The 13,483-nt window shown below is 39.3% G+C and overlaps 2 protein-coding genes across 2 annotated transcripts; one reads left to right on the plus strand and one right to left on the minus strand.

Annotated features, from left to right (window-relative positions):
- The first annotated feature begins 4,613 nt into the window (after positions 1-4,613).
- On the plus strand, positions 4,614-7,259 carry dlx5a (distal-less homeobox 5a). Its single transcript, XM_010903992.4, has 3 exons — positions 4,614-5,246; positions 5,628-5,812; positions 6,118-7,259. The coding sequence occupies exons 1-3, from the start codon at positions 4,883-4,885 to the stop codon at positions 6,427-6,429; spliced, it is 861 nt and encodes a 286-aa protein (XP_010902294.1). The 5' UTR covers positions 4,614-4,882; the 3' UTR covers positions 6,430-7,259.
- A 3,271-nt stretch (positions 7,260-10,530) lies between these two features.
- dlx6a (distal-less homeobox 6a) lies at positions 10,531-13,230 on the minus strand. The gene is made up of 3 exons (XM_010903991.3): positions 12,547-13,230; positions 11,728-11,921; positions 10,531-11,426 (listed from the first exon to the last, which is right to left on the minus strand). Exons 1-3 carry the CDS (start codon positions 12,857-12,859, stop codon positions 11,181-11,183), a joined length of 753 nt encoding a protein of 250 aa, XP_010902293.1. The 5' UTR covers positions 12,860-13,230; the 3' UTR covers positions 10,531-11,180.
- Between the last annotated feature and the right edge of the window lie 253 nt (positions 13,231-13,483).

Raw genomic sequence — 13,483 nt, forward strand, 5'->3', positions numbered from 1 at the left:
CGCGGTTATTTCCGGGGCATGGTGTGTTTGAAATACATCATCAGCTATTTACGAGTCCTGTTGATTAGAAAAGTGAATCCTGCGCATTTCAAGGCCGTTAATCCCTGAAAAGATGTAGTTGAATTAAGGACAATTAATTCGTTTTTATACTGTTGGTATTGTTGAAGCAGCTTGAATGCCTACTGTGCACTGTTAAGCATTGTGATTTGGTATAGTCTGTGGATACCGGAGCATATCCTCCACAGGCTTTTGGGATCCAACCTGCTCATCCTCATTCTGAATTTGACTCAATGGCATGATTTAATAACTTGAACAGGAGAGGCAGCCTACCACACTAAACTGAATTTAGGCCACCTTCATCCTGATGAAATTGGGCAGGGAACTGTAAATTGTTCCCTATACTTGTGTGTGCCATACGACTTCTAATTGCAGATGCAAAATATATTTGTCTTGCCACAGAGAACCAGCATTTACAAAAGTACACAAATTAGCCAGATGGTGGTGCTATAATGAGTGATTGAAAATGCAAACCTAACATGTTTGAGACCCTCATCCTGTTTGACCAAATCATGACATCTAGTAAATAGGTTTCTCTCTCATCCTGTGAAATCAATCTTAAAACAGCAGCTGTCCGTCGTCCTCTCATCTCTTGACCCATATATGTGATCATACTCCAATACAGACATTATTGCATCTTCTCTGGCCTTGTTTTGAAAGTGTAATTTAAAACGTGACGAAGATGAGTTCCCATTACTCCCATCTTACTCCTTTACAATCCTATATGTCAGAAGGGCAAGCGAGATCTGAAAAATGAACCTAGTCATGTTATGTTTCATTTATCAAATTGTTCATGTTGTACCAATCACGCTAAAAGTTGTTTTGTGTGTAGTTGCCGTTGTCCTTGTTCAATAGAGCCATTGGATCTCAGCTATTATGCAGTCAGCAGATATTGATTAATGTACAAGATGTCAATTATTATTTTTTAAAGACTACAATTTGGGTAGGGTGGAGTTTCCTGCTCCGGCAAAGTTCCTCTTCCATGGTGGGTTTTACCGGAGATGGTTGGGGGAGATTTGAAATGTCACTGCAGTCCTAATTCCCATTGTGTAGTCTTTAGCAACAAAGCCTGTACATTGTCACTGGACCTCGTGATGCACTCCTAGATTTGAGGTAACAAACTTGTTCTCTGTAGTATCATATAGCTGTGATATCAAGACACAAACAATTTTCAGAGAAACAGAGGTGATTTGAGTGTGAATATTCCAACTGCATCAGCTCCTTTCTCCTGGAGAAACACTGAAATATGTATTTATTGAGTAATTTATTTGCTAACTGCATTTGGACCACAACAGTTTTTTTTAGGGACAAAGACGGGAAATAAGGACATTTCTAATAAAGATTTGTGCCTAGCTTTTTGTAAAAAAAAAAAAGCTAAGCATCATAAGAATAAGTCATAGCTAAGCATCATAAGAACTACTGAGATCTGTGGCTAGCAATCTTTAAGTATAACACATACACTTTTTATGAACGGATACTGTCGTTAAAATATGAAGTTTCTGAGGAAGCAATAGTTTCCTGCCTGACAATGCTCGATGGATAGAGATCTATGTGGCTGTCTACTTTATATTCTATATGAGCAGAAATCTTGTTATTAGTCTTAAAAAAGAATTAAAAATGCAGATATTTTGCCATTGTTCAGGCTACTGAACATTTAGTAAAACAAGTGGTAGCATCCTTTATGGCAGTGGTTCCCAACCAGGGGTACTAGGACCCCTGGGGGTTCTTGGCCTCTCCACAGGGGGTACTTGAAAACACTCATGACACCATAGACTTACTAGTGAAATTAACATGAGGGGGTACTTCAGGGGTACTGAAAGCAGTGCAAAAACATTTTGGGGGTACAGTAACTGAAAAAGGTTGGGAGACACTGCTTTATGGAGCAAACAAGCTGATTTAGTGGACATTTAAGAGAGCATGAATTCGGATTTCTACTAGTAAATGTGTGTTAATCTTAATGTTTTGGTCACTTCTGAGGGATAACCACAAGGGTTGCCTCCTTGGGTTTTACAAAGCATCAGTGATTAGCAATTTAGCACTGGAAAAAGTTATTTCTACTTAAAAGTGTATTAATGTTATTGTTTGTTACCCATATATTGTCAATATCATCAATTTAAGCCTATGGGAGACATAAAATGGCGAAGCATTGAAATACAATGTTTTATAATCCCAGGTGGATGGGTTGATGATTGAGTCCAATTCCTTATTAAAAGTAAACTTAGTATGTCCTGAATGAAATAAAAACATTTTGGAAATCGTAATAATGAGACAAATATCTGTAGAATTATCAAAAATGTTATGTTTAAAACAAAGAAAACTTTTTTAACTCATAGGAAACAAAATCCCAGAGTAGTTTACATTTTCTATAATGTCCCCTAATAACCAACCAAGTTTCTTAAATAAAAGAAAATTAACAATGGCTTCGCTGACGAACAAAATGAAAACCATACAGGTTTTAAAATGGTCTCTGAAAGGATAATTTTAAAAGGTTTAGTCATTTGACAGACACTCATTTGACAGACCTACAGAAAAAATTAGCATTAAAGTGATAGTTTGACCTAGATTTATATTTGAGTGAAATAGCGCTTACCTTGAGATTATATCAGCCTGGAATTAACATTATTAGCATTGTCCAAATTAATTAATTAAAACTGTGTTGCCCGAGCAACAAAAGCTGCATTGCAAGCAGAAACTTACTCAAAAAACACTTCAAACTAGATTCAATAATCAGTTTTTTTTTTTGCTGCATACTGACTAAACTGCTGGCAGCATTTGGTGATTTAAAACTTGTGCTATGCAAACCATTTTCTTTAGCCACAACCCAAAGGATCTGTTATTCCGCGATGATGTAATCGGTAGCAACATGTGGTTGTTCCTGGTTGTCAATAAAGTTATGTTGAAACTTGAAAAAACGCAAATTGATACCATTGTGAACAAAACTGACAATAAACATAGGAAGTATTAGTTCAGTTAAAAATGTGATGTGTATATCGACAATGGAAACATTATTTCGGGGAATACAACTTCAACTGGTTCTATAAGGTTCTACTCTTAGTTGTGTTTTGAACTAGATTTTCACTTGCAATGCAGCTTTCGTGGCTCGGGACACAAAGTTTCAATTAATGAATTTGGACTATGCTAATAATGTTAATTCCAGGCTGGGACTAAGTTGAATAATGGCTTGTCGTGAAAACTGACTCCATGGTCCTTCAAGAATAACTTATTTCACCCAAATATGAATCTAGGATGAACTATCCCTTTAAGTCCTGAGTCTTGTTAGGAAAAAAAAATCGAGAATGAGGTTGACAAGTTATTTGACCATACAGGCAGACACCAATGAGGGGAGAACTCCCATGTATTAAATACTTTTTTATTTTATTTATTTTATTTATTTTTTACGTTTTGTTTTTTTTCTTCAATTTTACACTCACTGAATCTTATTGATTTATAGAAGAAAGACTACACAAAAGACAACGTGAACTAAGCACATTTTGTAGCCATGTAGCATGTTCTCATTGAACTGTGGTAGCTGACGCCTCAATGGGCCCTAACTGTCATTGCGATATAAAGAAAAGCCGCCAGCAAATGGCACAACATATTCATGTTTGACTTACGTTAAATGAAAATTATAAATGCTTACAAATTGACAAAGATTGAAATGACAAATCATTTCATAGGTATTCACTCCCATTTTTCTAGCGAGCGTAAATTGGAATTGGATTAAGATGAACATACTTAGACATTAGACTACTTAAGCGAATACGGTAGCCTAAGCCTGCACAGACTAGTGTTTTTGAGAATCTGACAACAAATATGCCCGGTCCCCAAAGATTCGTCTTGGAATGTCTTGTGTGTGTCTGGTGCTGATTTCACTCTGGCACAAAGTTACCATAAGTTCTCTTATTGAACACTGAGAGGCGCCATTTAACCACAATACGCGAGTTTCCAAATGGCATGCACGAAATCCACAAATTCTACTCGGAGTTTTAGTGAACGTAGTGGTGTTAAATCAATTTTAATTATGTATTTCCAAAACATTTTTACCGTGGAATGAGCAATTTGTGTACATATTTTAAAATGATCGAAAATTGCTAACATGCAATACACCTTGCTGTGATGAATAAATAAAGGTACATTGGTGTGCACAAGAATGATCAAATGCCTCTTTCGAATAAATATTATTTTGGACTAGTACCTACAGGCTAACGAATGGGATAAAAATACTTGTTTCTTTAAAATGTAATATTTAACACTTCATTTATAAACGTATGTACAAAAATATAGTTATTGAATGTATTAGGTCCAATCATGAGCCATCTCACATTTATTGGTAAACACTGTAGTAATGTCTTTGTTATGTTTCTTTTCTTGACGAAACCTGAACGGTATAGGTTAATGCAACAGTCTTCATTTTTAAGATCTGAACGCTAATGATAGACTAATACGTCAGCGCGAACGTTTGGAAACAGTAATTTGCTCTTCTAAATTGTCAATCGATGACATGACACCCAGTTTAATTGCCCGCTGTGATTGATAGTAAAAACACAACAAAGTATAGCCCAAGTCGTATATCCCCTATGGCAAACTGGTCGAGTGAGTTGGGGTGTATACTGTCTGCGCTCCTTGGCCAATGGAACCAGATCCTCCCTGCTGTGCGTAAGAGCGCAATTTAGGATTTAACCAAGTCTTTGCTGCGGGGCTGGTAGCAGTTGGAGAGAGCCCGTCGGCGTAAGCACACATCACACAATGCGAGTGTAGTCTTCAGTCAGTCTTCAGACGTCTCAGTGGAGTCAGACTGCCCTTTTAACGTCGCTGCTTTCGAAATATGACTGGAGTATTCGACCGAAGGATTCCGAGTATCAAACCTGCTGAGTTCCAGAATCCTTTTCAACTTTCCTCCGCCATGCATCACCCGTCTCAGGAATCCCCTACGCTACCCGAATCTACGGCCACGGATTCTGGCTACTACAGCCCGGCTGGAGCTGGGCACCATGGCTATTGTTCGCCCAATTCCTCTTCGTATGGGAAACCGCTCAATGCCTACCAGTACCAGTACCACGGCGTGAACGGATCTGCGGGAAATTACCCTGCAAAAACGTACCCCGATTACAGCTCATACACAGCGTCTGCTTACCATCAATATACTGGGAACTATAACAGAGTACAACCACAACCATTAAGTCCGCAAGGTAATTAAATGTTTTTATTGTTGTTTATTATTGTTATGTAAACACGTTTAGGTTTTGTTCGGGCTTTCAAAAATGTTAAAGCTGGTATATGTTATTCTGAGGTATTATACGTCCTGGAAAGATTCTTGAAATCCAATTTGTTAACAGGGCAGAAAGTTTTAAGCCAAGTGTAGGCCTACATCTGTAAAAAGGTTGGGCTTTTTTCGTTAGATTCTTTGTTTAAATTATTTTCTTTAAAGACAATGAGGTGCTTCAATACCTGCCTATGCATCTCCTGTGACATTTCTCCACTGGATGTCCTCTTGATTTTACCTTTCTGAAATATATATAAAGCACGTTGTTCGTTTTTGCCCGCGTGAAGTATTTATTTATTTATTTCAGAGAAAGAAATTGCTGAACCTGAAGTGAGGATGGTAAATGGAAAGCCCAAGAAAGTCAGAAAACCACGGACAATCTACTCCAGTTTTCAGCTCGCCGCGCTACAACGGCGATTTCAGAACACACAGTACCTGGCGCTGCCGGAGAGAGCAGAGCTCGCGGCTTCGTTGGGACTGACGCAAACGCAGGTAAAGAACCTGTGTTTTCCGACTTCATTGTCTGTTTAGTGTTTTATTCTGCTTTTAAAATTTAAAAATTTTAAATGTAATTTAGGCTACCTTTACCCGTTGTAATTTATATTTGCATCACGTTGGCAATTGAATTATCTTGCATAATGAACGAAAACACATTACCACATTAATTAAATAGTATAGCATTCTTAATTCGATTAGGATGTATGTTATGTTGTTTTATAATGGAATTTCGGAAGTGTTCAGAAATATTATGAATTTCCATTTACATACTTCGACATGTTACCCATCCATCCCTATAGGTCAAAATCTGGTTCCAGAACAAAAGGTCAAAACTGAAGAAAATCATGAAGAACGGTGAGCTTCCACCCGAACACAGCCCAAGCTCCAGTGACCCGATGGCTTGCAACTCTCCGCAGTCTCCGGCTGTCTGGGACACGCAGGGATCCTCGAGGCCTCACGGCCACCAGACACAGAACATCAACTCCGCGACCTCCACCTTTTTGGAAAACTCCGCGTCTTGGTACGCCACGGCTGGTGCTATGAATTCCCATCTCCAGACCCCCAACTCAATACAACACTCTTTGGTTCTTGGATCGGGGACGTTATACTGAAACCCAGTTCAACAAATATTTCCATTGTATGGGACTCGTGTTAAAATGTTCAGAGGAATATGCAATGTAGGCCTATTGATGACAGTCATAGAAGAACGTGTATAATGTGTAAATGTGTGCATGTAATTTATTGCATTTTGGAAGACTAATTAAACGTTTTAAATGGACAATGGCGAGAGACTTTCAATGACGCCATCCTGAATTATGACTTGCATTTTTTATGCATTTTTTTTTGCATACCCACAAATCATCCCTCACTATAACTGATGTAACATATGGCTTTAGATAGGCTATTTGTACTGAAAATCAAGGAAATAACGTTACAGAATTAGTCTACTCCGTAAAACACTTTGAAATCATACAGCTCAACTCGCGATTATTTGACCTTTTGTAAGCCATATTTGGTCAGTGGTTCAAATTCGTGATTCCTTATAGACAACTTGACTTTTTTGGGCTCAACTATACAAACAAGGAGATGGATGGAATGACTGGTTTTATATATGCGTTCCATCAGACTATATTATTATTGTTCCACAATCACGGAATTCTCAGGGGGAGTGCCTGCTGGCACCTCAAAAGGTTAGGTAGGATTTATTTTGTCATATAGGTACATGTTTAGGACTGCAAACTTTTTGGTTATACGCTAAGACAGGCGGTACAATTAGTTGTTTAGAGTGAATCTAAAACTAAACTGACACCATGTCGAAGAGAACATCATAGGTTATTGGTTTTGATATCCAATTTGGATGAATTTATTGCAGATAATGCGTTATTATAGTTGTACATATTTCTCTTCTTAAAGACAAATATCCAAGAAATTACATGCTATTGTTACACTTTATTAAACTGACATAACAAAAAATTACATATAGTTTTTTTTCTTGTTGTTCGTGGTTCACCAAACCAAAAAATACAATAAATCACATTGTAAATTAGATTGTCAAGACAGGAGAAAATACATATATGGTTGTTGATACGATTTCATTGCAGGTTCGTTTTTATCTCACATTTATGTCTACGGAATACATACAGTTTTTTATAAGTAGTAGTAGTAGTTGTAGTTGTGTGCCTTTTTCCCCACATTGTGTTACGGTTGGCACATTTCATTCTCGGTTTTTTAGAGTTCCATCTGGATTTCAACCTCCCCCAAAGAATACGGGTGTCGGTCTGGCAGTCTGCAGCCGTGCTCTCTTTGTGTCCCCTACAATTAGCTGCTTTGAATGGCAGAGAGGAGGCGAAGGGGCGGAATGAAGATCTGAAACAATCCGCATTCCTGCGGGGGCAGACCGGCTCCAGAGCTCTGCCACTCCCGGCCACAGCCCACCTCTGTCAGACCTTCCGGGTAAAATCTTAAACATTTGAACATATCATTAGCAACCCGTAGGTCTGCTACCAGTGTTGCCACGGCAAACCACTAAAAAAACTGAGCCTAACCTACTCCACTCAAACGAATATAAAAGCCCAAGGTTGTAATTGAGTTCTTGTTGTAATCGGGTTCTCGTTCCAGGCTTTACGTAAAACATGCTATCATTATACGTGTTCAAAAATAAAGAACCAATTAACAATCACCTTACACGCGCGATCACACACACCCGTATGCGCATGCGCGCGCACATCATTAAGCCTCATTATGTTGGGATGCAACTGACCTTCTACACCGTGTTAACATGGTGTGCGTGTAACTGAATGCTTGTTCTCTTTCTCTCTCTCTCTCTCTCTCTCTCTCTCTCTGCTTTTCCCAAGGGCCCGACGGCAACCAAGCAATGCACTTGGGAATGTTAAGCTAAAATCACTGTGCAAAAAAAATAAAATGGTTTGCTGAACGCTAATCCAAAACACGACATAGTTTTTCTATCAACTTAATTTCTGCAGTGCACTGTCCCGTTATGTAATTACAATGTCTGTACCCGATAAATCTACGTTTTATTTTCATAATACTGTTTATCCCCTCTCAACCCCACCCCGTCCCCCAACACACACATACACACGCAAACACACACTCGCACACACCATGCCATTATATCGAGAGCCCCGTTAAATTCCAACTGAACATTTTCCACTCAGCGAGTTCCCACTGCAAATCAAGTCTAAATAATGACAGTTTGCTTTACTGGACAGCTTCAACTGTAACACTCAACAATAATTATACTCCAGGATTAGGCCTCCATTATCATAATCTGGACATTGACAATTATCTATAATTTGCAAAGATGCGCTTGCTTCTTGATTGCAGAAGGCTTTTTTTCTAGCTCACCATTACTAAACGGTGACAGTAATAACAGCTAATTTTGCATGCAATAGCCTATATAAGAGGTACCGGGGTGTGCAAACACTTTCACACCTGGATTTGCTTACTCAACCACGAGCAGTAGAACCGTGTACTGTCGCGGACAGTGTTCCCATCCGATGCTCAAGCCATTTGACCACTGCTAACGCTATTGTATGTACGCTAAAGAATCGCATGAAGGTAAGGTTGTATTTTTATCTCTGGTGGAGCTATTTCAACTTTTTATTATATATGTTCCTCTAATAATTTTTAAATACCTGTTGCAGTTTGCATAGCCTGTCGGTATTATCGATATTGTTTAAGGAGACACTCTTTACACGTTTTCTGTTGGAAGTGTATTTATTTAGATGATAACTAACACTAATATCTTACGAGTTAAAATAATAAAAAATATTTCAGGTTTCTATAATGGGTAAGAAACCATAGCATAGGCTAAATAAAATGTTTATTTTAGTCGTTTCGGTACGATGGAATTTTTATATATCCAAATCGAGGACCATCGACTTTTCCGATCTCACTCATTAAGCGAAAATGATGTAAATCAGTTCATACTGAAACCCATACCTTGGATATATATCTCCTCTGTTGGTTTCCTAGTCTACAGCAGACTAACATACTGAATTTTAATGTACGTTGGCCAGAAAACCACACAAACCTTGGAGTGTTGACATCGCCCTCCCTCAATCACCACCCCACCCCCACCCCCTCTGTAAATATTCCATTCATCGCCGCCTCACGTGAGCTCTTGTCCTCATTTTCTCATTTGTTCTCTTCTGTTCGCTCACTGTCTGTCCCTTCTTCTTCATCGCTATCTATGATCCATCTATGTTCGTCAGTGTAAAATCAATAGCCTAACAATCGAATGTGATAATATTAAACAGTTGCATTGTTTTGCCATTTTCCTGGCGTTGCTGCACACTTACCAAATATAGGGATTGCCACCCCAGCAACTATTTTCAAAAAGCACGCGTCATGTGGGTTTCATGGTGATCCACTTTTAATTTTTTTTTTTAAAGCTGGTGATTTGAGGCCGTTCATTTGGGTGTGTAAAGACTCTTTTGTAAAATTCACACACGTTTGTTCTCGAGGGGTTTATAGGTGCAGATATTGGTCTAGCTGTGGTCGTGGGTAAGTTAAAAGTTCTGGTGAAATCCGGCTCATGTCGCCAGGTAACCATTCTGCCAGTGGGGCATCCACTACTTGACAGCTGCAGACTCTTTCTCGTTCTTCTTTTTCCAACATTGCAATTTTAGATAATATCCCAATCGTTCACTAGTGCTCTCAGAAATTTGTATATGAATAACCGAATAATTTCCCTCTTTTGTTCCATTTGCGCCTGCTCAAATCCAAATAAAGATGCCTTTTAGTATTAAAAGTGGTAGAAAATTACAGGTAATTATCTTTGACGGTAAAAACGCTGTAATCAGCGGGCTACATCAAAAATTACCCTAATTATGCCTGCATTTATGAGAATGGAAAAAAAGCCTCACTTGGATAAAACCCATAAATTGTCCCAAATATCTCCTTCATTGAACCAGACTGCAGCTGCAGGCTTTGTTCAAGATCGATCCCGTGTGGCTTGGTATTTAGCGTCTAGCACGGGAATAGAGGATAAAAACATTTTGTCAATACTTCTAATAATTGAGGCAGAAAATGACAAGATTAACTGGACAAGGATCGACCATCATTTGCAGGATATATTGGTAGAAAGGTGCCGGGTAAGTTAATTTCCTCTGGTGTTGTTTAAAATAGTTTATACTAGGTGGTTCGTTTGCGGTGCATTTGAAATGTCAATTTTTTGATGAGAAAACGTAGCTTAATAATGGATGGCCTGGAATATTTTAATGAAAAAAACCAATGCGACCTAGGTTTTATGTCCATACGACAACTTGACAAGGAATGGCTCATTTGACATATCAATCATGTCCACAGGCCTACAAAACACGAGACTTAGTTTCTAGTCATGGTTTACAGTACTCCATTTATGAAAGACAAAACATAAAAAGTGTAGGCCTATGTACAACTAAAATCGAATAATATATTTACAGACAGATTGCTTTGTTTTGCATGTTGGATAAAAACAACCAGTAAAAGAGCAGTTTAGATTTTAACAATATATCATGTCTTAACCCGCAAAAAACACGTAAGTGTAGTCCATTCCGAGCCCACGAGATGGGCTAAATGTCAGTGATATATTTGGTATATTGACAGTCAGATGTTGACATGAATGAAAGCATAACAAAGGCAATCCCATGCACTGAACAGTCATTGGTAAATTACGGTTAGTTCCTTTACCGTGTTTCGCATTGTCCTAAATTATCCTTCACAAGCAACGGACTCTCCAAGTAATCTCTCAGTTCGAATGGGACACCACTTTTGTCTCGCGGCAGACGGAAATCAATTGTGCAGGTAAAACTATGAAGGTCTCCAGACAGGCCTCGGATCATCCAGCTCTTTGCGCAGTCTATCTCTGCATGGACTCTTGATGCGGGGATGAGTACCAGTGAGAATACCCGGGCATGTAGCTGTTGGACGGCATGTTAACTCCTTTGCTGGACGCGGACACGTCCCATATCGGAGGAATTGCAGGAGAACGGGGAGACAGGCCGGCGATGGAACCAGGCATAGTAGGATCGCTCTCGTGCGGGTTGCCACCTGCCTTAAGCAGCTTCTTGAACTTTGACCTTTTATTCTGGAACCATATCTTTACCTGCACGAGATGACAAGAAGACAAAGGATAAGGCAGGACAAAGGGTAACAGATAATGTCTCTATAATTAGTATAGGCATACATTAAATATTTTATAAAAAGGCATCCAAGGGGACACCTATGATATTATACATTTCGCAGGCCTATAGGCCTTTTAAAAGGGAGTACTAAATAGGTCAACAACAACAACAAAAAATAGCAGGATAGGGTATTTAATATTAATTAATATTAATTAAGGATAATAAGAATTATGATACCACTATACGTGATAATATGTGTAATAATTTATGTTTTGAAATTACCTGTGTCTGTGTTAGACCGAGCGAGGCAGCCAGCTCTGCACGTTCTGGCAAGGCGAGGTATTGTGTTTGCTGGAAACGATGATTTAAAGCTTGAAGCTGCAAACTAGAATAAATCGTCCGAGGTTTGCGAATCTTCTTGCCTTTTCCATTGAAACGAATTTCTCCGTTTTCGATCACCGTAGTTTTCTGCTGCTCTGCAACAAAAAAGGGCAACGTTAGGCCACCAACATGATCAGAAATATTTCACAACTCTTTAAAAAAAATCGCTCATCAGGTTTTTATTGGGTAGATTAGCCAAAGCATATGACAAATTATTTACATGTCTAAATTCCTAATAAGAAAATGTGTTAAACTAAATTAAATTAAATCCAGAAGACTAATAGCATTCACAAATTCACATTTACTCTGTCTGGTCCCCCATGATTGTTATAATCTTTGAATCCTCCTTCATATTTAGGATATTGCACGTAATGACATGTCAATTAAATGCTAATTACAACTTTCAAAGCGAGACCGCATAATTCCAAAAACAATTTGAGAGGATACCGGGTGCAAAGAATCACTATAAAATGTGATCTTGTGGGAGTGTTCTTAGGCAAAAGGGACACAAGGAAATATCGATGTAACAAGAAAAGAGAGTCAACAGATAAGCTAAATTGTAATTTACATACAGCTGCGAAGTAATCTTCCGTTTTCATGCATTTGCTGGACGTTTATTGGAAAGTCTATACGAATCATTTACATTCGCGGTGTTATCGTCACGATAAAAACGCAAAAGGCAGTAGGAAATTTTCTCTCGTGAATGAAAAGCCGTCTTACCTGTGGCGTCTAACCTTGTCTGCCCGCCAGTGGCGTTATTGTGGTAGGAAGGCAGGTACGGGCTGTGGTGGGGATGGCTCACGTAGGAGTACGGCAGGGACCTGTTGTAGGAATTGGTGCCGGAGTACGGGGAGTTGTCGTGCTGATGGTGAACGGGGTGCGACCCGGAGTGGAGACAGTGCAGAGGGTAGTGGCTGGCGGCCATCGACGGAGAACTCTGCTGTGAGTGCGACTGCTGACCAAACTCCATGAAAGCAGACTTGGACGAGTCCTGAGCCTCCAGACCGTCAGCCATCGTAGTCATGGTCATCATCAAATTTTCTGCCTTGAGAGCACTCACCCCCTCTCTCAAGTCCAAATGAGATCTCTCGCTGTGTTGTTGTCTCCTTCTCCTCCGCGAAGAGATATTGTCCTATTAACACCCGAATTTCTCTGTTACTTTTCCCCCCCTCCTCTGATATTCTCACTCGTTATGGCACAAGGTGGGCATACGTTAAGGCAGAGATTTTAAGGTGGAATCTGTTAAAATTGAGTCCTTGCCTCCAGACTTGATGCAGACACTACAAGTAAAATGGTTTGTCTCCAAAGGGCAGCGCCTTCCGATTGGTCATTCAACCCAACGTCATCAGTTCTGTGTTTCACGGAGACTTCAGTGCAAGTTAACCCACCTTACCAGTTTCTACCGCAGCCACAACTAGTGGAGAACCTCCTAATTCCTACGGACAATATAGTCAAACGCAAGAATCTCGTATAATGATGTCAGCCCTTTGGAATAGCCAATTTGGATAAGGATTAATCCCCAACCCCAAATTACGCACAACATACCCAGACGGTTTGATTTACCCTATAGAACGAATATAGTTTTGAACACATCATATCATCACACCGTGAAAGCACAGGGAAACAATGTATATATACTCACAATTATTAGGTTCTT

Source organism: Esox lucius, chromosome 10 (assembly GCF_011004845.1).
Source record: "Esox lucius isolate fEsoLuc1 chromosome 10, fEsoLuc1.pri, whole genome shotgun sequence".
Classification (NCBI taxonomy): domain Eukaryota; kingdom Metazoa; phylum Chordata; class Actinopteri; order Esociformes; family Esocidae; genus Esox; species Esox lucius.

What these genes read in the sequence shown, in the direction of transcription:
- dlx6a (XM_010903991.3), bottom strand. Translation starts at nt 12,859, where the DNA reads ATGATGACCATGACTACGATGGCTGACGGTCTGGAGGCTCAGGACTCG. An exon ending in GACAAGGTTAGACGCCACAG is followed by an intron (nt 11,922 to 12,546) that starts GTAAGACGGCTT and finishes TTTTTGTTGCAG; the next exon opens with AGCAGCAGAAAACTACGGTG. An exon ending in TCGGTCTAACACAGACACAG is followed by an intron (nt 11,427 to 11,727) that starts GTAATTTCAAAA and finishes CATCTCGTGCAG; the next exon opens with GTAAAGATATGGTTCCAGAA.
- dlx5a (XM_010903992.4), top strand. Translation starts at nt 4,883, where the DNA reads ATGACTGGAGTATTCGACCGAAGGATTCCGAGTATCAAACCTGCTGAG. An exon ending in ACAACCATTAAGTCCGCAAG is followed by an intron (nt 5,247 to 5,627) that starts GTAATTAAATGT and finishes TATTTATTTCAG; the next exon opens with AGAAAGAAATTGCTGAACCT. An exon ending in TGGGACTGACGCAAACGCAG is followed by an intron (nt 5,813 to 6,117) that starts GTAAAGAACCTG and finishes CCATCCCTATAG; the next exon opens with GTCAAAATCTGGTTCCAGAA.